General features: G+C 38.7%; 1 protein-coding gene across 1 annotated transcript in view; it reads left to right on the top strand.

Moving 5' to 3' along the window:
* Window positions 1–204: 204 nt before the first annotated feature.
* Window positions 205–25,847, top strand: part of TDRD3 (tudor domain containing 3) — a 104,542-nt gene continuing 78,899 nt past the window's right edge. Inside the window, exon 1 of the mRNA XM_069880569.1 lies at window positions 205–344. Within this exon, the coding sequence (XP_069736670.1) occupies window positions 304–344 (41 nt within the window). The 5' untranslated portion in view covers window positions 205–303. The remainder of the gene's footprint in view (window positions 345–25,847) is intronic.

The following is a 25,847-nucleotide window of genomic DNA, read 5'->3' as shown; positions in this document are numbered from 1 at the left end:
GGGAGGTGTCCCTACCCATGGCAGGAGCTTTGGAACTGGGTGATCTTTAAGGTCCCTTCCAACCCAAACCGCTCTACGATCCCGTCATTCTCTGCCCTCACTCCTTCCCTTCTCCGACATGGCGGCACCGGCTTCAGGCAGACGGGCGCCCTCCCCCGCCACCTCCCTCTTCCCCGGTCGCGGGCTTTGTTCGTCTGTGCCTGCGCCGCCACCTCCGCCCCTTCCTCCGCGGCGCTGCCTCCCCCGCCGGAGAGCGGCCCGGCCCGAGCGCGGGCAGCCGGCGGCCCCGCGGCCGGAGGCGCCATGGCCGACAGGGCACGGGCGGCGCTGAGCGAGGCGGGGTGGTGAGTGCGGGGCGGCCTCGCCGCGGAACGGGACGGGACGGGGCGGTGCGGGGTCACGGGCGGCCCCGAGCAGCGGCGGGGGGTGTCGGCGGCCCGAGGGGCGTAGAATCATAGGATGGCTTGAGTTGGAAGGGACCTTAAAGATCATCCAGTTCCAACCCCCCTGCCATGGGCAGGGACACCTCCCTCCAGACCAGGCTGCCCAAGGCCCAATCCAACCTGGCCTCGAACACCTCCAGGGATGAGGCAGCCTCAACTTCCCTGGGCAACCTGTGCCAGCGCCTCACCACTCTCACAATGAAGAAATTCCTTCTTACATCTTGTCTAAGTCTGCCCCTCTCCAATTTATACCCATTTCCCCATGTCCTGTCACTACAAGCCTTTGTGAACAGCCCCTCCCCAGCTTTCTCGGAGCCCCTTCAGGTGCTGGAAGGTCGGAGGGCCGTGCGTGTGGTTTTCTTCTGTTTCTGAGCCGCTCAGTGGTGTGAGGGGATGTTCCAGCTCCTGCTCCCGGCCCCTCGTGTTGCCCTCGGGAAGCAGGGGCAGCTCTGCCCGGGGTGCCTGGGACCTGGCCCTGGAGCAGCTTTGTACCCGGTGAGGGGAGCTGCACTTGGGCCCCGCAGAGAGAGGCGCCACGACCCTCCCTGGGGGCCGTGTGGTGCCCAAAGTAGTTACTGTTACAAAAAGCAGAATATTTTCTTTTTAAGCTAAAGTAGAGTTGGGTTCACCCAAGTTAACTGTGGTTTTTGAAAGTTAGACTGAATGCCCCTCTGATAGCATGTTTTACTTATAGCATGTTTTGGCTTTAGATTGCAGGGGGAAAAGTTAAGATTAGACAGTAAGAAGAAATTCTACACTATGAGGGTGGTGAGGCACTGACACAGGTTGCCCAGGGAAGCTGTGGTTCCCCCCTCCTGGAAATGTCCAAGGCCAGGTTGGATTGGGCCTTGGGCACCCTGATCTGGAGGGAGGTGTCACTGCCCATGGCTGGGGGGTTGGAACTGGATGATCTTGAAGGTCCCTTCCAACCCAAACCATTCTATGATTATGTTTTCTTTGAATTGTATTTTTCCAGACACTTTTGTGTCTTAAGTATCATATGGGCTGATGTGTCTTCAATCACCTGGTTGCGGTCTTTCCTTATCTCAAATGCAAGGCCAGACAGACAGCTGGAGCCAGCTCCAAATTAGCAAGCGATTTGACTGTTGTGAAGTTCATAATAACATTAAAATTAGTCCTTGAAAAGTAATAGAATATCCATAAGATTATTGTGAAAATTTATCCATATGCACATAAGTGGGAAATATACTCTGTAACCAGCTCTTGTCTCACTGCACATGATTGATAGAAATCACTTCCTCAGGTTGCCCAGGCCTGACAAAGGGTGCTTGCTTTCTAAAACTCCAAAACGAGTCTTGGAGAGCTTATTTGGTGGCAGTTTTGGTGTCACTGTGGGGCCAGCCAAGGCTGTGCTGCTGCCTGCCTGTGTCCCCTTAGCCTCCCCACCTTTCCCCAGGCCTGTCCCAACTGGCTTGCAGCTAAAGTGTATGCTAGGAGGGCTAGTGCTTGTCAGTAGTTTTATTATTTTTAATTACACTTTACTCCCTTTCGGCAGGGAAGATAAGATGGGGAAAAGTGGAGCTAAATTGGTGTAAATATGCACATGAGGCTTGGACACAGTTATTTGTGATTTTTCTAGTCAGCCCTAATTGTCAGACATACCATGCCTGCTTTGGAACTGTGTTTCAGTGTGTTCATGCTTTTCAAATACCTAGCGCAAACTCTGTGTCTCGTTTTCTAGCCTAGGGGTGTTTTGGCACTGTTGACTGGAAGTTGATTTTTTTTTAATTGATCAATGTCATCAACTTATTAGTCAACACTTAGTCTTTTTTTCTTAACTACTTACACATCTTTCACCAATACTTGTTGCTAGCTACCAAAACACAAAGCAACTTACTTTGGTTGTAATTTAGGAAAACTGCTCAAATTACAAGAAGCATTGTTATTTTCTAGTGGCAATTTGGGGATATTTCTATGCTGCCCTTTAACTTAGTAATCCTGGTTGACTGTGATTTTGTATATGGCCAAGTTGTAAAAAGAGTAAAACAGATGTCATATGGTAGTAGACTAGAGTAGAATAGATTAGAATAGTTCAGATCTGTTCAGTTCGAAGGGACCTACATTGATCATCTAGTCCAGCTGCCTTTACCAATTCAGGGCTGACCAAAACTTAAAACAATTTATTAAGGGCATTGTCCAAACATCTCTTAAACCCTGATAGGCTTGGGGCATCCACTACCTCTCTATGTAGCCTGTTCGAGGGTTTTACCGCCCTCTCAATAAAGAAATGCTTCCTAATACGTCTAGTCTAAACCTGTTCTGGCACAGCTTTGAACTATACCCACACATCCTAACACTGGAGACGAGGGAGAAGAGGTCAGCACCTCCCTCTCCAATTCCCCTCTTCATAAAGCTGTAGAGAGCAATGAGGTTGCCCCTCATCCTCTTTTTGTCCAAACTAGAGAAGCCCTAAGTCCTTAACCACTTCCTATAGGACTTGCCTTCTAGCCCCCTCACCAGGTTTGTTGCCCTTCTCTGGACACATTCAAGGACCTGCAGGTCCTTCTTAAATTGTGGGACCTCTTTTTACCAACTGGTTACACTGTGTTAGATAATATCCTTTTATAGCCTTTACTTACATATTACAAAGTTACTTTGTGACAATACTAACCAAATAGAGAAAATTAGTGTCTTTAGGTCAGCTTCTTTGATAAGCAGATGTGTTTTGAAAATACCATTCTAATCAGTTCTAAAGTGTACAATCCTGTGAGTCCTGGCTATCGGTGAATTGAAAGAATCATAAGTATTTATGAGAATTTTGATAGCATGAGCTTGTTTAAAGGGAAGTTTTGACTGCAACTTGAAATTCACCCCTTTCCATACTTATTCCTCTGTGAAAAGGGGGAAAGTTTTCCATAAAAATAATTTTTATTTTCATAGTTTTCTGCTTTCTATTGCATATGCCAAATTTTATCACACATTTTTTAATTCTTAGTTGTTATGCTACTTTGTTGGTACATGGCTTTCAGGTTTTGGCAGTACAAATATGAGGTGCCTCTGAAATTATGTGTTATTCTGCATTGTTTGCTTCTCTCCTTGGGGGCACATACTACTGAATGGCTATAAATACTAGTTATTCTTGCAATACTACAGGGTGTGACCCAAACACAGACACTGAAAAATTATCAGGCAAGTGGTGGGCTGATTATCAGGTCCACTGGAATTATGCCTCAACCTGGTTGCATTGGAAGGGTAGTATGAAGGAGGAGTAAATTAATGTATGTGCTTTTGAGGAATGGGAGGTGGAGTGGAAAAAGAAATAACATTTCAGAAATTTTGTTTAGCTAAGTGTTCAAGGACCTTTAAAAAACACCAGTAACCTAGACATCCATGCTTTCAACTGTTTTGCTGTTGCTCCTGTGCTTATGACTTTTATCATATTGTCAAATCTTTAAGTCATTTAACACAGGTATAAGTAAGCCTTCAGTGGTATTTAATGTAGTATGTTTTGACTGTGCTTCACTACACTAGCGATTAAACAGTTGCCACTGTTGCTGTTACCACATGCAAAATAGTATATTTCCTAGTACAAAAATGAAGCTGAGTGTATATATAAAAATTGTTCCTGCTTATACTGCAGAAGCACCACTGGGCATTTTTTGCAATAACTTTCTTAAATCTTAGAAGGCAAGAAGAGTTAATATAGATACTTGTTTACATGAACTTCTGCAATTAGTTTTTATTTTTTATGATTCTGGATAGAAGTAAAGTTATTTTTTAACTAAAGCAATAATTTGGTGTAGTTAATGTAATATAGTAATTATACATATATATATGTATGTATATATTTTTCAACTAGGTGTTATAAGAGTGATTCGTGGTAAAATTGCCTGGAAAGTTGTAATCTTTGCCTTTTAAGCTTTTTTCAGTCTAAGAGTTATGTTTTTATGAGCTTTTGAAGGATGAAGTTGCTCTACCTGGTAATTGGAACAGTGGTAGCTAATGCTGAAAATTATTTCTTTCTTTTTTTTTTTTTTTTTTGTGGTGGTGTTTCATGAAAATGGATGTAAGACCCCTATAGTTTGCATGCAGAATTGTAGTTTTTGTAAAGAGATCTTCTTGCAGCTATCTTTAAAAGTATGCATTTTTGAGTCGGTTCTTTTTGTTATGCACTACACTGTATCTTAGAATGAGGTATTGGTTCTGACTGTGGAGATGAGATGAAGTCTGTTTATATTACATTGTAGTGAAAAAGTTACTCTCTCTTGGAACAGAACTTGTGTGTTAACTTTTTATTTAATTATGAGGAGCTTTGAGGAGGAAGGCTAAGGGGTAGAAAGAATTACCTTATTGTATTGTTAGTTACCTTCATGAATTTTGGAATAATTTTTCCAGTGTTCCCATTAAAATACGGATCTTAATGAAAGTTATGGTGTCAAGTTATTGAATGCATTTTTCTTATTAGAAGTGAAATCCAAGAGGACTGCAGAATACATCCTTGTTACATAAACAGTGAATAGCAGGACACTTTTCTCACTGTCTTGCAATAGAATTTAATTTCATGAGAGAATATGACAAGCCAGGACCTCTTTGGTGTCCTGCATCTTTGAAGAACTTGGGAATTTATGACATGAAAATGCCTATACGTTGTCAAAAAGGAACAGTATGCCATGTCTTAGAGCAGGTTTTGTCTGTGGTCCCACAGGTCTTGGGTCAGGTTATTGATTGATCTCTGACTCTGGGAATGCTAAACATGCATATGGGATACCTAAAGAATCTTTAGTACAACTAAATATCCATTGCCATTCCTTGTCAGGTAGTAGATATTTTTTAATTGCAATGTGTGATACCTTAAAAAATAGTAAGGTTATGGCAAAAATACAGTCTTGTAAAACTTCACGTATTTTGGAGATTATCTAAACAATGTTCCAACTATGAAAAGCTATTCCCAGAGATTAAGAGGGATTGGAACTGCACTGGTTGTTTGGAAACAAAAGAATACTGCCTAGTAATCCATGAGAAAACCCTTATATCAATGTAATTCTGATTTTATAGACTTTGTAAGTGAAAACTGTGTGGTTGTCGTACACCAAACTTTTAAACTGAACTTTAGGTATTTCAGCAAGTGATGTGCTGCATGCTGGATGACTTTAGATCTGAGATTAGACTGTTCAGCCTTGTTGTGTTGTAGGACTAATTGTGTGATGTGACCCAAGCTCTAAAGCAGAAGCAGGCACATGGGATGCATGGATGCAGGGATGACCCTAACATCTCTTTCTAAGTGTGCAGCAGAACTTTGTCAAAGTGGTCAGTTCCAGGATCCTTCAAGATGATTTGCTTTTCCTGCGTGTTCTTTTGCTGTTCCACTGAAATGTCTTTGGACAGCTCTGCTGAAATTGGTCCTTGCATGTGGAGCAAACCCAGGCCAGATACAAGATGCACCTTAGACGCAGGAGAGTTGACTGTCTTTTGATGTTCTTAAAACTCCTTCTGTGATGCATGTTATTTTGTGAAGTTTGGTTGGTACTGTGAAGTGTCAGATTGATGGTACAAAAAAAAAAAAGGCGCCACATTTTTGCATTTTTCGTTTGTTCGGGTGTATCCCATACTGGAGGGTCTGTTCAGTTTGCATTCTTGCTGGATGATGGATAATGGGTAGTTAGAAATTGAATTCCTTAAGTTGTTTTCACTCTGGAGGAGCAGAAAAGGTCCAGTGTTTTTATTTTCTGATAAGGGAAACAAGCCAAATAAACTAATAGATACTATTTTTTTTTCATTTTTTTTTATGATGATGCTAGGTGGTAGTAAATGACTGGTATCAGGTGGATTTATCACAGCTTTTGCAGAAAGCTGGTTTAGGGCTGTAATTAATAGTTAAAAAGATGCAAAGAAAGACAGCGAAAATAAGGACGTAGGTTTATGTAATCTATGGGCAGTACATTGGGTGAAAGTAGAACCCGTATTCACCAAATCCTTGAATATTATTGCACACTGAATGCTGGAACACTAGAATTAGAGAGCACTTGTCAAAGCTAGTAGCAGTCTGGTTGGAAAATAGGTGAAGTGTTTGACCAAGAATCTCAACCAAGTCCTTATTTTCCTAGGATAAAAGGTTATCCTATGTATTACTACAGTTGGTTAAAAGGTGAGAAACTAGATGATTCAATGACTGCTTCATGATGGAAAAAAGTTACCAGTAGATTTCTGTGTGGATCTAGGGGTTCATCACATTAAAAAAAATAGTCTTAAAGAACAGTAGTGTTGCGGCACCATAGCAGTTTGCTGATATATGAGAAGTGTTAAAATATGAACTGATTGGGTGACTACAGCAAATTCTTATGATACTATTGCCCAGTGCTTTTGCGTACAAACCTATCTACACAGTGATGAGTGCTAAATTCATCAATGATACTTACTCAGAAAAGGGCAGAGATTGGGAAGCTGTTGGGTATTGTTCACAAAGAATAAAAAAAATTATTAGGTTATTATGTATATTAATGGTGTGTTCAAATCATTAACAGTGTGCATTGATGTAATTACTCTGACACAGCGAAGATTTCATAGACAGTGAATAAATGGATGAGCGGTGTGGAAGATCCTTTATGCTGGGAAGATGGTCTTCCGTCAGGAAAACGGAATAATAAGAGGAGAGGTTAAAGAGGTCTATAAAATCCTTAAATCATACAGAAATGATGACTAAAAAGCAAGAATAGATATTTTTTCTTAAGACAAGAATTAGGCCACCCAGTGAATTAATCCTGCTACCTGATGATAACTAAAGTAGCTTTACAAGCAATATGTAATTAAATTGTGGAACTTAATTGCCATGTGATGTTGTCGAGCAGAAAAATGAAGTGTGTTAAAATTGTAATTAGGCAAAGTTGGGTAGAGATAGATGCATTGAATACTGAACTTCACAATGGAGTTGGACTACCAGCTCTAAAATGGCTGAAAGCTAGGAATTATTCCAACTACTTCTGGATATTTGTTATGTTTTACATTCTTTACCTGAATCATCTGCTTCTGGCCACCATTGAAAAAAGGGAACTGTTTTAGATAGACCTAGACTGCATAAGTAAAGACACTATTTATGTTCTTGTTTTTAACTACCAGTTTCCAGACTGTAGTTCTGCTGAAGAGTTTTCTTTTCTTGAGTGGAGGCGAGAGAAGAGAGAAATAGAGAATTCAGGGAGAAACAAATGGGACTTTTGGAAACAGGACAGAGGGAAAAGGCAAAGCAAGTGTGACAGTACCCTGATGCACTCAGTCTTATCTGTGATTTCCACTGCCTTACTGCAACTCGGCCTCCAGGTTTTCACTAGTTGCTGGAACAGGCTTTCTTTTGTCTTGTTATGCCAGATTTCAGATTGATTTGTGCATCATCTTTAGTCACACAGACTTCACCTGCTGATTTCTGAATAATCTACTGAGAAGCTGAAGCACTAGTATAAGATGTCTTTGATTTATAGAATTGTTGCAACTTAGGTTGAAGATGTTGCTACTCTGAACCCTTTAGTCAACAAAAGAAAAAAGGAATAAAGAAGAAAGAGGGAAGGAAAAAAGCTTAGTCTACTTGCAACACATCTAAAGCTGTAAGTCCTTTAAATTGTTACAGACCTTTTTTTAACACCCACCTTTTCAGTGGCCTTACTTTTCTTGATATAGTGTGCCTCAGGTTGATTTTCTCCAGTCAATAAGTTCTGTACTAGAGTGTAGGCTTTCCATAGCTAGTGTCCTTTTTGGAGTCCTTGGAGATTTCAAGTGTATTTGGTTCTTATTTCAGAAGCTATATTCTTGGCTGTATAATTCACTGGCTTTGCCGTTTTTTTGAGATGCAAATGACAAGTGTCATACAATGTGTTTGACTTGGGAGCATAGTAATTTCCTTCTTACTGCCTCTTTTTGTCCCTTTGGTCTTCAACTGACCCTGTGTTGAAATGTGCATATTATCTCTGAGATGGAGATGTCTGCTGGGTTTGATAATATTTTCTATCAGTTAGTCTGTTGGTGAACTAATTAGTACCATCACCTAAACAAAGTGAATGAGTAAAACTTGTTAAATGATTGTGATTAACCACTTTGGGCTACTCTACCTCTTCCCTCCCACAAGTTCTACTTCTAAGTATACTTGAAGTGGATCATTTAAGAAGGTGATTTTGGTAGGGATTTGAGAACAAAAGACATGGGTAGGATGGAGGAGCAGGATGCTCGTTTATTTTCCTTTTTCAACAAATCCAAATGAACTTCCCAATGGAAGAGCAAGCTAATAAAAGCAGCGGTGTGTTGAAGAGGTCTACATTTTCATTATGGTCAGTATTCTTACCATTCTTACGAATACATACAAGTGGTTATGTTCTAAACTTCTGATTTAAACTTCTGAGATTTAAATTATTAGTGAGAAATCCTGTACCTTCTAGAAAGTTGCAATTTGAGGATTTTGGAATAGAAGTTGGATATAGATAAACCATGTCTCAGGAGAAAGCCCTTTGCCAAGATTTTGCTTTCTGAAATTGTATTATGAAGCTCATGAGACAGTTGGGTTTTTTCCCTCTCAAGTCTTGCTACATACACACACACCCCAGGCCCTGAATCAATAAGCAGCAAGCTGGTGGGAGGGTAGCAGGTGATTTTGGAGTGAGGTGCTATTGTCATTCGTACTGATAACATACTGATATTCGGTAGGTTTTTATATGTGCGTAAGTATTACTGCTGGATAAAATACAGCTTAATGCAAGTAATACATGTATGAGTATGTAGAAGTATGAAGGTGTTCTGAAGCTTAGCGTAATAGAACTATGCTTAGAAACATTAGATTTTTTTCATAGATTGCTTATTTGTCATGACAATATGATTAAAATAAATCTAAGACTGATTCTCCAAGCTGTGCATATTGTTCTTACTTTCAGGAGTAGCACATTTTCTACTTCTTTAGAGCAAAAGGATAATATTTAATTCCAGTAACAGTAATGCTATTACAGCTGACAGAAAGCAGAGAGAGGCTTTCTGGGGGATGAACAGTATGTGAATGTTTCTAATCACATTTTATGTACTTAATGTAATGCATAGTTGTGAGCTGTCAGAATTTAGGAAGGCTGGACAGCCCTAGGTCTGTTGTACAACCTTTGAGCCGCTTTGCACATTGAAGGAGAAGGAAAGTTACTGGTTTATTTAAATAATCTTGTAACACTGGTATATAATTGAAGCATGGTGGGCATTCTTGCACTGGCATCATTTGAAGCCTTTCACTTTGAGAAATGTAGCATAAGTTTTAGAAATGGGAGTGGTGGCATTAACTGACAGCAAGTGAAGACTTACTCAGAGAACAGTCTGCTGAAATTGCATCTTTGTCAAAGAGCACTCTCTGGGGAATGAGGTCAAGGCTGGCTTTTTCTTTCCTGTTGTTTGTCTTGTAGTGCTCCAGGAACTGCTAGGAGCTTCTTGCACTGTGTCATGCCTGAAAAAGAGCTGTTGAGGAAAGCTAAAGGAGAAAAAGCCATGTGTGTTCAGACAGCTTCAAGATACACTCAGTGGTGTGGCAGCTGTGTCTTTGGCAGGGCCCGGCTCTTAGAGTGTTTGTGTTCACTTTAATGCTTTAAGATGGCTGCCAACATTTTTCTGGGGAAATATGAGTGAGAAACAGTATTGACAGCTTGTATCTGGGGAAAAAAATGATGAATTTCGTTAGATTAAGAATGAAAGTCCTCCTAGTTGTTGTGACTTTTGTATGCTGAATTGCTGTGCCCTGTTATGAATTGTGAAGCAGCAAATCTTCTTAAGGAGCAAAGCAGGCAAGAGCTCTTGTCCAGTGCTTTCTGACTGCAGGGCCTGTTACTAGCGTCTGCTGTATTACAGCAGTGCTATTTACTGAAAGCTTGTCTTGCCAAAGTTTCAAGTTAGTGAGGCTATCTGGGACCCATCTCTGTGTGTTACCTGGAAGAGTTTGACGTTTGTGCTTGGCTGCTATTACTGCTGGATTGCAGTCTGTGTACTTATCACTAAATCTCTTCTATCAAGTAGTTGTATAGACTCATGTTAACATTTTTGTTTTCCATCTGCTGAAGTTCTGCTGTTTTGCTGTTGCAAAATACAGTATGTTGTTATTTCAATATTTAAATGCTTATAAAGATGTAAATCGAGATACACCATTAAAACATGGGCTAAAAGTGTGTGCTATCTAGGAGCTTTACCAAGTGCATTAATAACATTACCTTCTCATTCTATGAAGATATGAAATCACTTATTTACCTCTGATATTGATGGCAGTATAGTGAATGGGGAAAATACAACTTTCAACAGCTAGTTTATGTTGTTATGTAGTATTGCTTCATAGAACAATAGAAATAGAAATTACTATTTATTATGGAACCACATTTACACTTTAGTTTGGTTGATGTTATGATAATTACTGTTAGGGTCATTACACAGTTGGAGTGGATAAAACCTTAAAGGCATCAGGGCAGCTAAGTTTACTTGGAGGTTTCAAGTACATACTTTTTCTGTTTGATAAACTGTGATCCTGTATCCAAGATTGTTTTAAATACAAAGCAGAAGTATTGAATTCTAAAATAGGCTTCAGAATGGTAACGTATATTTTGTGTTGAAGCAGTGAGTTGCTCAGGAATGCTGAAACAATCCTTATGTGAAAAATATGACCCATTAATTGCTTTTCTTTAAAAACAGAATGTATAAGGAGCATAATCTTGATTTTTGGCTTTAAAAACATATCTGGGGTTGTGTTTCTTAGTTCAGATGTACCATATATATACATTTGTGTAATACACATATAATTATTGATAGACTTGAGAGTTGCCATTCAGCTAGTCTAAGAAACATCTTGGAGTTCTGCTTTGTGGCAAGTACTTTCAGAATTCCCTTGTGAATTTTCAGTTCAGTGCTATTTGCAATGTTTTATCTATTTTTGATATAATATCAAATTTGATTGTTTGTAACTATGAAAAGTGTAGTAAAAGATGGAAGTGGTTGCCTTAGTGTGTATATTTAATATTTTAATCTAAACTAGTTTAGGTTTGTGTTGGAGTCGAAGTTGTTTTTGAATATGTATCATATAATGATTTCAAAACATTTTTGTGTCATTCAGTAAAACATGTAACAATTTTTAATTTATTATTTTTATAATGGCTGATGATGTCTCTCACTGTCAAATTGGCCTGAAACTTTTATTGCATATGTTTCAGAAATTAATTTTTAAGTATTGGCTAAACTGGAAAAAAAATCCCTTTAGAATGAGCAAATGAGGCAACAAGAACTTACAGTGCTTTTAATGCTGGAGATGTGGAGTTTTGTTAATCCACCATGTTTTCAACCTTGGCAGATACATAACAGCCTAGATACATAGCAGAATCATTACAGCCCATAAGGTAGATTCTTCCTCTTCCTGAGCCTGCAGTGGAATACGAAATTGAAAATATTGATTAAACAAGAGAATATGAAAATAAAGCCTAATAGTGAAGGAACTGCTTGAGCACCTGATTTTTAGCTCTTATATCAAAGAATGTTTAAGTACATCATAGTAAAGCGAACAATTTGAAGCCAAACCTTATTTCTTTTTTATGCTTTGTTTATAGCAGTAGCAATGAAGTGCAGTGAAGGTTTTCTCTTGTGCAAACTGGTCTCTTAATTCTTATGAACATGGAAAAAATATTTGCTCTAGTAAAACTTTGCTGCTATAGCTACAAGCATTTTAATAAAATTTACTGTCAGTTAGGAAAAGTATGCTCCTGGTTGCATGTTCAAACACATTCAAACAGCACTTATGGATAACCGACTTGGTTTTGCAATATTTTGTCTGATCACCTTTGAATTTTCAGAGACCTGTGCTTGTCTCTAGATCAGTGGTTGAATGAGAATTCTGTAGCTCGTGTGTGGCTGTTGAACTGCAGCTTGGAAATAATTATTGGGAGCCCTTTAAAAGATGCAGTAGTATTTTTCAGTTTTAGAAATATGCGAGTTTCTGTAGCTGTAGATTTTGTCAAATAATTTAGTGTAAACATGTCTTAGTTTGAGTGTGTCTTCATTTAAATTGCGTGACTATGCATGTCTATACATTGCTTACTTTGAGGTTGTTTTTTTTAATGTGCTATAAATCTAGTTCTGAACAACTCTTGAAATTACTATTTTTAGCAGTAAGTGGAATAAAAAGAAACTGTCCACTTTTGCATGGTTGAAAATCACTTCTCCCTGTGCAAAAAAAATTTGCTCTGCTGAGTTAAAATTATGCAGTTATAGTAATAGGAATGTATGTATTTTGAGCATTGGTGATCACAACTGTAAAAGAAATTATTTTTTGTTTGGCACTTTCAGTTATTGCATATACTACATTTTTCAGTAGTGAGTAGTCACTTTCATTCTTGTCTTCTGAGCAGGTTGTAAGTTATTTTTTTGTTGGTTGGGTTTTGTCAATTTTGCTATGTAGGAGGGTGGAATATGTGTGTGGTGTCTTCAAAAGTTATGGACTTTTTTAGTTAAAACACTAGAACCAGTTCTGTTAGTACTTACTAAAGCAGCTACTCTAGGGGACTTTGTGTTAGTTGTAAAATTCTAGTTTTAAATATCACAAATGCTACTGGAGGTATTTGTGTAGCATCTTGCTTTGTGAGTCAGCAGGCACTGGGGATGTTAAGCTTATATTACAAGTCCCTTCCCACCCAAATGATTCTATTCATGATTCCCTCACCACAAGAAGGATGTTGAGGCTCTGGAACGAGTTCAGAGAAGAGCAACAAAGCTGGTGAAGGGGCTGGAGAGCAGGCCTTATGAGGAGCGGCTAAGAGAGCTGGGGTTGTTTAGCCTGGAGAAGAGGAGGCTGAGGGGAGACCTCATTGCTCTCTGCAACTACCTGAAAGGAGGTTGTAGAGAGGAGGGTGCTGGCCTCTTCTCCCAAGTGACAGGGGACAGGACAAGAGGGAATGGCCTCAAGCTCCGCCAGGGGAGGTTTAGGCTAGACGTTAGGAAAAAATTCTTTACAGAAAGGGTCATTGGGCACTGGAACAGGCTGTCCAGGGAGGTGGTTGAGTCACCTTCCCTGGAGGTGTTTAAGGCACGGGTGGATGAGGTGCTGAGGGATATGGTTTAGTGTTTGATAGGAACGGTTGGACTCGATGATCCAGTGGGTCTCTTCCAACCTGGTTATTCTGTGATTCTGTGTGATTCTATGTTTCTATAAAATTAATACAAAGTGTCTTGAAGCAGTAATAGTTCAGGTTTTTGACACTGATATGTTTTCATCCTTTAATAACAAAATACCTTTTAATGATGTTTCCAGGTTTCATTTTGTAGTTTTATGGTTCAGTGCTGTTTCTGTGTGGTAGTGAGTGAGATTTTACAGCTTGAATTGAGAAATCATTAATAGTCTCCTTTGTGAGTACAGTTGATAAGCTAAATTAGATGATAAAAAATGATCAAAATGATATTCTATCTACTAAAAATATAGCCTTTTGTTACTTATGTATGAATATTGCAAGTATTCCAGTCTTAATAAACTAAGTTTTAAGTATCCTTACTGGAAAAAATGCACAGTGTTTCTTTGAGAAAGTATTTTTGGGAATTACTTCATATCAAGATCCCCGTTTTTACTTTGTTTTGAGAGTCTCAAAATATAAATTAAAAAAAGAAGTTAATTTGGACACCCTCTGGAGAGACCATCTAGTCTGGTCTTCTGCTCAAAGCAGGGCTAACTCCAAAGGGGAATTGGTTTTCTGGCTACAGTGTTGCTGGCGCAGCCCGTTATGGTGTTAGTCATTACTGCTGTACCCACACACTGGCTTGTGTTCTTTGCCAGGAACCCACAGAGCTGCTTGCTGTCCAACCACTTTCCAACCTCAGTGGTTGCAAGGGGTATTGCTCAATGCTTATGTTTGAGCTCTGTGGTACTCCTTTTGGCCAAGGAACTGATATGGTTGTGCTTCTTCCACAGTTCAGTTTTTACTGGTATTTCATGACCTGCACCCTCCCTTCCCAAAAGAAAAAAATTAATATTAGTTCTGTTACATTTTTCTGAATGAAAAGTTGTACATCTCTCGAACTAGAAAGTGCTTATGTTAATATAGTTTAAACATGCTTTTGCTAGCACAAGCTATACTGATCTGTAGTGAAAAAACTGTGAAATACTACTTGATTGTAGAAAATGTTATATATAGAAAGTAAGTACTTAATATGAACCATTACTAGAATGCCTTTTTTTGGTTTGGCAACTATTTAAACTTCCTCTTTCTCAAATTTATGAACTGGAGCCTGAAGTGAAAGATGAAAGATCTCTTCATTTTATGTGCAAATAGTATTTTAGAGGTAGCTTTGCTATAGATCCAAGAAACTTAAATAATTTCCCATGCACATCTTTCCTTGCTTGATCTCTACAGTGGACAATCTTGCACAGTCCCTTGCTGTGTTGATCAAAGTTTCTGTCCCAGTACTGTGTCTCTAATAAAGCCCAATAACTGATGTCTGCAGAGAAGCCTGAGTGTGTGATGGAAATGCAGAGATGATGTCTCAGAATGTTATCCCAGCTTTTAAGTATTGTTTTTTTCAGTAGTTTCCTCAGCTGGATATTTCCTTTCAATATATTAAATAGACTTGATTAATTTCTTCTGCATGGTTCTGTTGAGTTGTTTTTTTAACCTATAAAAAACTTTAGCAACCAGAGAACAGTGAATATCAACTTTATACGCTATGTGAAGCATGCTTTTGCTAAGTTTGCTGAATTTCTCACTTGCTAATTTAAAGACGGTGAATAACCAATCCATTTTTCTCTCTTTTAATGTCACTTTCAACCACACAGATGTGTTAAATCCCTTCTTCAGTCTTTTTTTTTATGATGAAGAAGCCTATTCTGTGTAGTTAATCTTCAAAAGAAAGGTGTTCCGTATGTTTGATCCGCTTTGTTACTGTCAAATAAAGAAAGGCAGATGGAAGGCAGAGGATCCTAAAAGGAGAGAGAGTTTAGGAAAGGAAGTGATCTGACGAGGACAAGGAGAAGGAGGAAGATGAAGGGAAGTACTTTGTAGATAACATATCATTCAATCTCTGTCATTCTAGAAGAAAGTACCAAATAACTGAGAAAATGTGATATGGTACAGATAGGGGGCTGAACAACACCACACCTCCCCCAAAATGTTAATTAACAGCTTATTAAACTAAATATAATGTATGATAAATTACATTGCAAGTGTGTGGTTTTTGGTGCCTCTTAGGCCCCCATGGACTTGTGAGTTTGGGTAGATAGAAAAGCAAGTGTGTGAACGGTTATTTGCAATTACCACAGGTAGGGCTTGGGTTGCATTGGCTTCTTTCAGACTCAGTGACTGGTTATGGGTGCATTCAAATGTTGATAACCTGCAGAATGAAAAGGCTAGCTTTATCATCCCATCTCTGTTTATGAGAATGATATACCTGTTTTACTACTTGGCAGATAAGTGTCACCGGTTCCTACTTCCTGTCTGGGAAGTGGTTGTTTCTTGAGATGTCTTATCTCAGCTGGTTCTTGCTTGGCTACTTCTATCCACTGGAGTCTGGGCTCTGTCACATACTGTACATTATGTCTTTTCAATGTATGTATATTTCCCTCTATACTGTTTAGCTTAATATTACTTTCTAAATGCTGTGACACACACTTGATTTCACTGTTTTTTAATTGTAATATTAGGGCATAAACTTTAAGTAACTTACATTAAAGAAAATAAGTAGTATGGTTTTGAGTCACAGCATCGTATGATTACTTGATTCTATTCATGAAATGAAAAACAAGCTGAAAATAAGCTTTTGAGAGCTATGGAAATCTAGAAGTGTGGTTATCCTCAGGCTTGTGCCCTCAGGTCCTAAAGCTAAATTCAATATTGTAAACTTTTCCCCTTTGACTACCGTGACTGCCTGCTGCAGTGCCCATGGCGCTCTCTGACACCTGCATACTATCATGTCTTCATTTCCTTCATGTAGTTTGTCTTACCACAGAACACATTTGGCTTCCTCTCACGTCCCTCTCCATTTGGCAAACACCAAGCATGTGTTATGGCTGGTTTGGAGCTAGGCGAGCATTTCAATTGAACAGTTGATTGCTGCTGCTCAGAATGGATGAAAGCCAAGCTCTATTTTCCTTTTCCACAATGCAACTGCTAATTTGTATGTCTTGCTTCTACCCAGCAGCTGATTTCTGTGAAACTTAGAGGAACCCAGCGTCTGAGACCTCTGTTTCTTTGTCAAATTTGGCTGAAACTGGCTGGCGTGATTAGAATTCATCAGTGTGACATTGCTGCTGGACAGACTGCATGATATATAATCATTGTTTTCTGAGGGTAATTGAATTCAACTGCATTTAAAAAACTTTTGGATTTGTTCGCTAAAACAAAAATGAAGAAGCTAGACTTTATGTGAAATTGTTTATCTAATCTGTGAAGTGTGTTTTCTTTCCTGAGAAGTGAATACAAAAGGAGGGAGGGGAAAATTTGGCAAAAGTGTCTGTCTATTCCTTATGCTTGTTAGGTCAGCAGCTTGAGTGTTTCAGTATGGGTGAAGTGGATATCAATTTGTGCTCTGGGGACTGAAACTGTGTATTGTGTTTCCTGCAGGAGAGTGCTTTGTCTATGAATCTGTAATAGACACTGTGATGAAAAAGTCTTTCCTCTTTGATGCTATTCCACATTTTATAAATAATCAAACTTTCTTTAGAGTTTCCTCGGCATCTCGGGCAAATTACCCCTTAGGCATAGTGAGTCAATCTGGGTTTGGGTTTTGGTTTTTTTTTCCTTTGTCTCTGTTTTTTAACATTTGGAGCAGCAGAAGAAATTGACAAAGGCTTAGATGCCTAGCACTGAAACTGTGGAGGGATGCTAATGTTCATGCTGCGCTATGATTTGAATTCTAATTTTTGTGTACCATGTTTTTCATTGTACAGTTATCTACTGCAGTTATTCTTTGCTAGCAAAGTGTGCAGCTATGGTAAAGTGTTTTCAATCACTTCATGTTTTTAGAAGGAAAAACTAAGCCTGTAGGTTGTGAGCATTTCCTGAAAGACTTGAGGTAGATAAAATTTCAACAGGTACAGAAAGGATTTTATCAGAAGTCATTCAAAATAAAAATGACTGAGAGGGATGTTATTCCCTTACAATCTAGTTTATAGGGCTTATATAGTTATTGCCAGATAATTATCCTGGAAAACATTAGGGAGAATAATTTTTGAAGGAGATTCTCTTCATAGAAATGCAAGTTTTAGTGCATCTTACCTTGATTTGAGGCAGTGTCTTCAAAATAAGGAAGAGGATGGCGCTAAAGGTTCCTTTGCAAACATTTCCTTTTCCCCACTCTATGGTGAGGCACCATGACTTGTCCTGACTATGAGTTAGTCATGTTGTCCTCTTCTACCGGGTACTTGGAAAGCAGAAGTTGGGAATTTAACTTCTCTATTTATCCTGACACATTAGTTTTGCTTGCTGCCACTTCCTCCCTTACCTGGCAGAGATGAAGAGCAAGTGCGTATTAAGGTGTTTAACTTTTAATACTTCTGATGGAAATGGATCGGAATTCAGCTGTCTGTGAGACTTGTAAGGAAAGCAGAACCTGAAGTAACTGGGTGGCGTGGGGCGGTGGTTTGGCCATTAATGAAGGATGACAGAATTGCAGTTAATTCTAAGTTTCAAGTAATCTGCAATACCCTGTAGATAACAAGAATGTGGGTCTCCTGTTTCCATGTTTCTACATGTGCTAACGTATTAATTCCAGTCAAAAAACAAACAAACAAAAAAAAACCCTGAAAAAAATGAAAACCAAGAAAAGAGGAGAAAAGGGGGGAGGAAAAAAAGCAATGAGTTATTTGACAAATTGGATGTCATACTAGTTACCTGTTTACAACAATAAAGATAGACTTCATATTGCTCCATTCCTTCTGGATATGCTTTCTGAATGCTGTTGTAAGAAGATCAGATTGCAGAAAACTGAGTGGTGTCAGTTGAAGTGATATAAAAAAAGAAAGCAGAGACAAGTTCACTTATCTGTCTTTCCTTCTCCCCTCCCCCTCCCCCCCACTGTTTTGTTCTTCATTCTTGTGTCACTTCTCTCACTCTTTTTTGACTGGGTCCTTTGTATTTCTTTGTACTAAATCTTGCAGTTTTAGTCATGTAAGTAGTGTAAAGGAGGATTTTTTTTATTTATTTTTTTTTTGGTCAGGGTGGTCAAGGGAGAGCTACAGTGTGTAAATGTGGTTGAGGGTTAAAGTTGAACACCTTAAGTCTCAGTCCCTGTACAGTACTTCCCACCTTGTGGTGTGCTTGTGAACTGCTGCACCTCACCCGTAAACACTGGAGGAGCTGTGAAAACACTTGTACTTAGTGTTATCTAAGTTTTGCTGATATATTGTTATGTTTCCTCTAGAAGGTGGAGCCAGAGTTCAGCTACTTCAGGCACAGGAAAGCTTTCAGGCTTATAAGCAGCATGTGTCAATTTTATTCAAATCAAGAGCGCTTTGTGATGTATGTGTTACTATACAGTTTATTGCAACATGAGAATTCACATGGAAGTTTGTGACTGCAGATGTTAGCATGGAGATCAGCAATTTGTGTATATCCATCAGTTGAGCCTCAGAGCAGGTAAGGGTGTATGATTAAATGTGAAGTTAGGCAAAACACATAGTAAAAGATTTGTGCTGGTTGTGGAAGAACAGCGCGATGCCTCGTTCAGGAAAAGCATCTGATTAAAAAGAATTCTCTGAACAAATTCAGATGGACTAAACAAACTTATGAAATCACACTGAGTGTCATGGCTACTTGACCAGTCTTCAGGAAAGCCAAATTTTCTGTTGCCAAACCATTAACTTCACCTGACTTCAAGGTAGTAAATAGTGTAATAGTCTTGCAAGTGCAGACCTTTGGCCTTTCTAAGGGTTATCAGTAATGTCAGAGAGATGGGAGCAGTCATGTTTGTGGAGAGGAATGTGAAAATGGGAACATAATTTTATTTTTGAACAGACATTGGCTAGATACTTAAATCTGTGAAGACAAAATAAATAGTTTGCCATAAAAGATAAGCACAGTTATAGTGTACAGGAAGACAGAAGACCTTACTGAGTGGTTTAGGTAGGCATTTACAGCTTGTCAGTGGAATACAGAGAGGGGAAAATGGAAATGTCTTCTATTTGATCTCTTAGTTGACTATATATAAAAAAAAAATGCCTGTGTTCAGTGTGAATTAAAGAGCTCTGGTATATTCAGAAATATTTCTGAACTTTTAAGGTCATGAGGAAATTTTGTGGCATGCATGTCTGACATCATAACATTAATAAAATACATATCGCCAGTCTAGAAAAATGACAAGCCAGGTGCCGGTTTGCTTTGTCTGAGCATAGCTAGCAAAGTACTCTACCTGCCTCCCTGCTGATATTATTGAGTCTTTCTGCTAGACTTTGTTGATGCTCCCTTTATTTTTGGGTGGTGATTGAGAAAGGACTGTTTTGCATCAGTTACAGAAACCTGTGAAGTGAAAGGGTGGGAATTCCAGCTAGGGACGGAAGTGGAGTGATGAGGAAAGCTGGAGTCAGGATTTTCAGAAGTGCGGAGTTTGACTGTTGTGCATGTTATTCAGTGCATACTTACATATTCACATGAAAATGCTAACTACTCCGACAACAAAACTTGTGGTTTCAAGCAGGTCATTCAGAGTTAATGCACGTCTAGTTGCCACTTTAAACTAAAATCTATCTACCCTTAGTTCGATACTGTGAAAGGAAGGTTGTGTTATTTCACCTTATAGAGGCCTTTGAAGGCAGATTCAATTATTTCATGTTGTTCATGTGAGTTCTTTGACAATATCCTAACAACAATAACAAAAAGAAAAATCTTAAGGGTGGTGCAATTTTCTATTTAGTGTAGACTGAAAATAGCAGCTATTGAAATTAAGAGTGACTCTGTATTATGGTCTTGCCTATGCCTAAAATGATGTGTGTAACTACACATAAAAAGACTGTTTATGAAACCTCAGTTTGACCTTTAAGATTTGTATTTTCTATTCTAGTATAGTCTTTGAAACTGTAGTGTCTCTTTAATATTATTTTTGTATAGTAATATGTAGGTTTTGAAAGCAACCTGTAGGTTTTCTGTATATTCCAGTGGATGAATTACAGAGCTTTATTTTTCTGCTTCTGAATTTTCTATCTACATGTGAATGTGCAGTGATAGATTCAACTTGAGAATGTTGTGAGAGGCAGTGCAAGATGGAAGATATTTTTTTATGGTGCTCCTAGGGTGAAACAAAGCAGAGATTGTAATTTTTTTTTTCATTTTTTGCTACTACTAATGTCTGCATACTACTTGCTCTAAATTCGAGTTGCACCAAGTCGAAATCTATGTTGATGTTTCTTTAGTGAAAAAAAAATAGCAGTTTTTTCTGAAAACAGATGACACCTGCATTAGCAGATGTTCAGAGGCATTGCCATTATGTGCCTTACTTGCTTGTTATATGTTTATTTCTTTAATATTGAGGTAGTCACTTTCTGATGGTAAAATATTCTAGACTGGACTATGCAAGCAATTTATGACTACAGCTGTGCTGGTGGCTGTGAGAGTTGTGATGCTGTGTGTGCTTGGAGATGGTGATTTCATCATTGGGGATGTCATTCTATCTTCCTAACTTAACACTGTTTCCTGCAAAGTTCTGGAATCTCTTGCAGCCATTGATGCTGTAGGTGTGAAAGTAACTTAGTGTTTAAGATATCAGTTTCCTTGAAATCATGTGAATGAATCCACATCATTTTTGTGAGCCAACAAGTTCAGTCATCTGTGAAGGACAATGAAATTATTTGTTAACTTCTTTGGCAAGTCCTCTATGAAACTGTCTGCGTAGTAGCTGAATATGTCTTCCTGTTAGAGAAAAGAGTGGGAAGCACAAGTGTAGTTCATCCTAAAAGGGACTTTTTCTTCAGTATTCAGAAAATTATGGGATTTCTCCATATTCCCAGACAACTTTTATTATGTATATACGTATTTTTAATTGCTACTTCTGAGGACAGATTTTCCTTTTTCCTAGTGTTGTTATTCTGCCTATTAGGTAGAGGCTTTATCTTTGTTTCTGACATATTGAAAGGCTATCTTGCAGTTACATTCAGATATTGAGTAAATCTTAGCCTGTGCTATGGCAAGTATAGCTCGTCTTCATGCCTGATGTCACGAATCTGTAGTCTAGGAGTTGTGCTGGAACAGGAGACACAAGTTTAATTCGCTGTCCAAATTTAGTTGTCTAAAATTTAGAAGGCTGTGTTGAGCTGGTTACTCTTAAGTCTCTGTTAAATTTACAGAAATAATTACCTCCAGAAGGCCATTCATCTCTTTCTGAGCTAGGTGTCCAAGATAAGAAAGATAAATTGCTGTGGTGATTACGAATGGAGCAGAGCAACTTGTTCAGATTCAAATATCTAGCTTACCCTCTGCAGTGAGGGTCACTGAATCTCATCAGAACTGTTCAGATGGTACTAGTTTGGTTGCAAATTGCTTTTTCCTGTTTCTGGCTGTGTAGGTTTTATATACGCACACATATATACGCACACATATATACGCACACATATATACATACACACACACACACAGATGTGCTGAAGCATGTCCAAAAAAGAGCAATGAGGCTGCTAAAGGATCTGCAGCACAAGTCTTATGAGCAGCATCTGAAGGAACTGGAATTTTTTAGTCTGGAGAAAACAAGGCTGAGGAGACTACCTTATTACTCTCTATGGTTACCTGAAAGGAAGTTGTAGTGTGGTGGGTGTCAGCCTCTTTTCCCAATTAACAGTTTATAGAATGAGAATAAATGGCCTCAAGTAGTGCCATGGGAGGTTTAGATTGGATATTAGGAAATATTACTTCACTGAAAGGGGTGTCAATCATTGGAACAGACTGCCCAGAGAAGTAGTTGAGCCGCCATCCATGAAGGTATTTAGAAGATGTGTAGATGCAGTGCATAAGAACCTGTTTTAGTGGTGAACTTGCAATGTTAGGCTTATGGTTGGACTTGATGATCTAAAAGGTCTTTTTCAACCTGAATGATTCAGTGATTGTGTGTATATATATATATATATATATTTATGCCTAAGTTGGCCTTTGCTGTGTGCCTTTGAGGCTCTGGAGGTTTGGATGAGTTAATCCCATTTGCTTTACCTTTCAGTTCTGGAGGCCCAGTTCAGAAAGTCTGTGGTAGTTCCTAAAATGTTCTTTTTCACTGAGCTGTTTTGAAAGGAGTATTTGTTTTCTGGCTTGTTTAACCGTAGTTAAGATGGATGTGTAATACAGTCCAGTGATTTTTATTTTTTTTACCATGGTAGACAATATTAATTATTTTCACTTTTTAATTATGTTTTTAATTACAGCAACAGATGTAACAGGTCACTGTATATGAAATAAATGTGCTTTTTCTTGTGCCTTTTCTGTGGAGGACAAGGGGGAGGGTAACTGAGTAAGGAGTGTGGTTTTGTGTGTGATCTTTGCAATATTCCTGAACACCAGGTATAACAACTGTGTTGCTTCAAATGTTTAGTTGTTGATTAAAAAGACTCCAAATTTCCTCATAAAAATAGCCACTTTTTGTCTCTGAATACTCCCTACTTCAAATTCAATTTTCCCTTCAGTGCTTTTGTGAGGTAGAGAAATGTTGTTATTGCTTTTTTTATGGATGGCAGCTGTGGCAGAGGCTTTGTTTTTCCATTGTAAGTGAAGAGGGCTGTGTGCCTGTGTGAGCCACATGCCAAACCCTGTAGGCAGGAGGGCTCAGTTACATTACCTGAACAGGTGAGTGTCTGATGCTATTTGAGACTAGGGATTGGCAGGGGTGGTGCACACATGCAGGAATCTGGTGTGCATCTAAGTTGATGGTGTCTCTGATAGTACCCCTAGGTACCTTAATAGAGAGGTCTTTGAATTGCACACATGAAGATATCAATATCCTTGTTCCTGGAACACGTTAATTTTTGGTGTATTCTTTAGCGTTTGAATGCACCGATTCCCTGGGGAAAAATTGCATGTTTTCTTCATTACTATTTGCTGGTTAATGTTTTGGTTTTCTTACTTATTTTTTAAAGTGGGAGACTTCTAAAGCTATTTATAGAAAAAAAACCACAATTTTTTTTTTTTTTTAACAAACATAGACTTTCTTAATTTGTAAAAGCCATGCAACATGCCCTGTTACAATTCTTATGTGTTTTGTCTGAAAGAATGGCAGCTAGGTGTCAAAGTTTTTGTAGCTTGCCATGCTGGGAGTTATCATGAGTGATGTTACATTGCAAATATAGTAGCAGATACATAGGGATATTTGCTTGTAAATTAAATTAATACTTGTCTTAGTGTATTGCAGTTCATCTTTACTGTTTAAATGTTGATATATTTTGTTTTTCACCTGTGGTTATAGTAGCCAATATAAGACTACACTAAATGTGAAAGTTTTAGTTTTAAGCAGGTATGATTGTACTGGTGAACATTCTGAGTGCCTTTGCCCTTCCTCTACAAGCTTTGATAGTGTATTTTGTGGTTGTGATTACCTCAGAAAATGGTAATGGTACTAGGAATCGTGCTACAAAACCTTAAATCCATTAGTCCTGAGAAATTGTAAGTCATCTGCATTATACTGTGGCAAAAACTTTGACACAATAATTCCTCTTTTAACCTCTATATGGGAAATATAAAACAGCAACTCCAAACCTTGGGGTTGTTACCTGAACTGGGGTGGTGGCAGGTAGAAGCAGGGCTGCAACAATCCGAAAAATGTGGGGTTTTGTCAATTCTGTAACAGCTTTCAGCCAATGCTCTGAGTGATTTTAATTGTAAAAGTACCAATTTGTTGCAAATCCTGATTGAGAATCCTGCTGTCTAGGCCAGTTAGTTGCAAATGAAATTTTTACAAGACTGATTTAGCGGCAATTCTTGAGATGGATCACAAAACTGAAATATAATTTTCTAATAACACTTAATCATCAATTGACCAAGTGATTCAAAGTGATTAAACAAGATTTGTTATAATCAAAGCAGTGACTTGATTAACGATTTGAGAAAGGCAAGGTTCTCGCTATATTATTACAAGCTTAAATCAAATCACCCACATAGACACACATGCAAACACATGAAACCTAATATACAGAAGGATACCTATGGCCAAAATTTCCTTTCACTTGAGATTAGTGCAATACTCACTTTCAGGGCATTGTCATTCTCCGTGGATGATCACTGAATCTTGAGGAGCCTGCTCTCACATTGGTCTTGGTTTTGCGTTAACAGATGACCCTGAAAGGCATCTGTCCCAGTTCAGGGCGAGTTGCTGGGTACAGCCCACTGTGGTCCCAGAGAGCTCTAAGGATCACTTGGGATCATCATTTATAGGGTCAGTATTTTTTCCATTTTGGCTACAACTTGGATGAGGTAATTCTGGCTTTTTCCACCGGCTGTACATTTCCAGAAATTTCCGGATGGTACAGTTCTGGTGTTGTCCTGCTCAGGCTATGATCCAGGTAGGGGGTGTACTAGGCTGTCAGGTGACTGATCTTCAGTCCACCTCTCAGGCACTAGGGGTCCTTTCCCAAGCACAGAAGTTTTGGGTTTGTTAAGGGAGTGCCTTTATGCTCTGACTCACTGCATTTTTACAAAAGGTAAGGACACAAAGGGAATTCTTTGCCCAAATGTGCCTGACTTACCCTGGATCTGCAGGTGGCAGGAGGGGTCACATCACCATAGACAGCAGATTGTTCCAGAGGAACTCAGGTGAAGATAAGGGCCAACTGTAATTAAATTTCCAAAAAAATGATGTGTTTTCTTGCTAAAAAATACCTAAGGTTTGACAGTCTCTGCATTTTGAGGCATCAAGTTTGTGTAATGTACAGCCCTTCCTGAAGAGGGGACTATTTCTTATGTATTGTCATTGAAAACTGTTCTTCCTAGCAGTCATTAATAGCGAGGGCCTTTTGCTACCTAATAATTTCTGCTGGTTTTGGATCCATCCCAGTGTAAGTTCTGAATAGAAAGCAGCTCTGACTTAATTTATTTACAGTAGCTGTTAACTGTTGTTTCACTGGTCGGCAGCTGCTGTTTGTGAAACATGTTATAGGAGGATAATGATGAGATACCTTTAGAAGTACTTCTGTGAGAATATTTTGAAAACAGATGATTTATGTGAAAGCAAATGCTACAAGGTACTTGCAACTGTCAAGTAGACTCTTTGAAAATGATTTTTTTGTTGTTGTAATTACAGTAGTGGTGTTACTGTGGCTGGTGGGCCAAGGATAGAAGAAACAAGGTTTATAGAAACAGGTAATGAATTTGGAAGAAGTGATCAATCTTTTGGTTTCAGAATCCTTTCTGCTTTTAACAATAAGCAAACTGTAAGGTAAACACAGATCGATGTAGATACAGTTTTTCTCAGTCAGAAGCTAAATTTCTATACTTAAGAGCTCTTGAGGGAAGGAGGAGGAAGGGTATT

Source organism: Phaenicophaeus curvirostris, chromosome 1 (assembly GCF_032191515.1).
Source record: "Phaenicophaeus curvirostris isolate KB17595 chromosome 1, BPBGC_Pcur_1.0, whole genome shotgun sequence".
Lineage (NCBI taxonomy): Eukaryota > Metazoa > Chordata > Aves > Cuculiformes > Cuculidae > Phaenicophaeus > Phaenicophaeus curvirostris.
The sequence above is the reverse complement of the archived record's forward strand: the minus strand, read 5'-3'. Positions and strand labels throughout refer to the sequence as shown.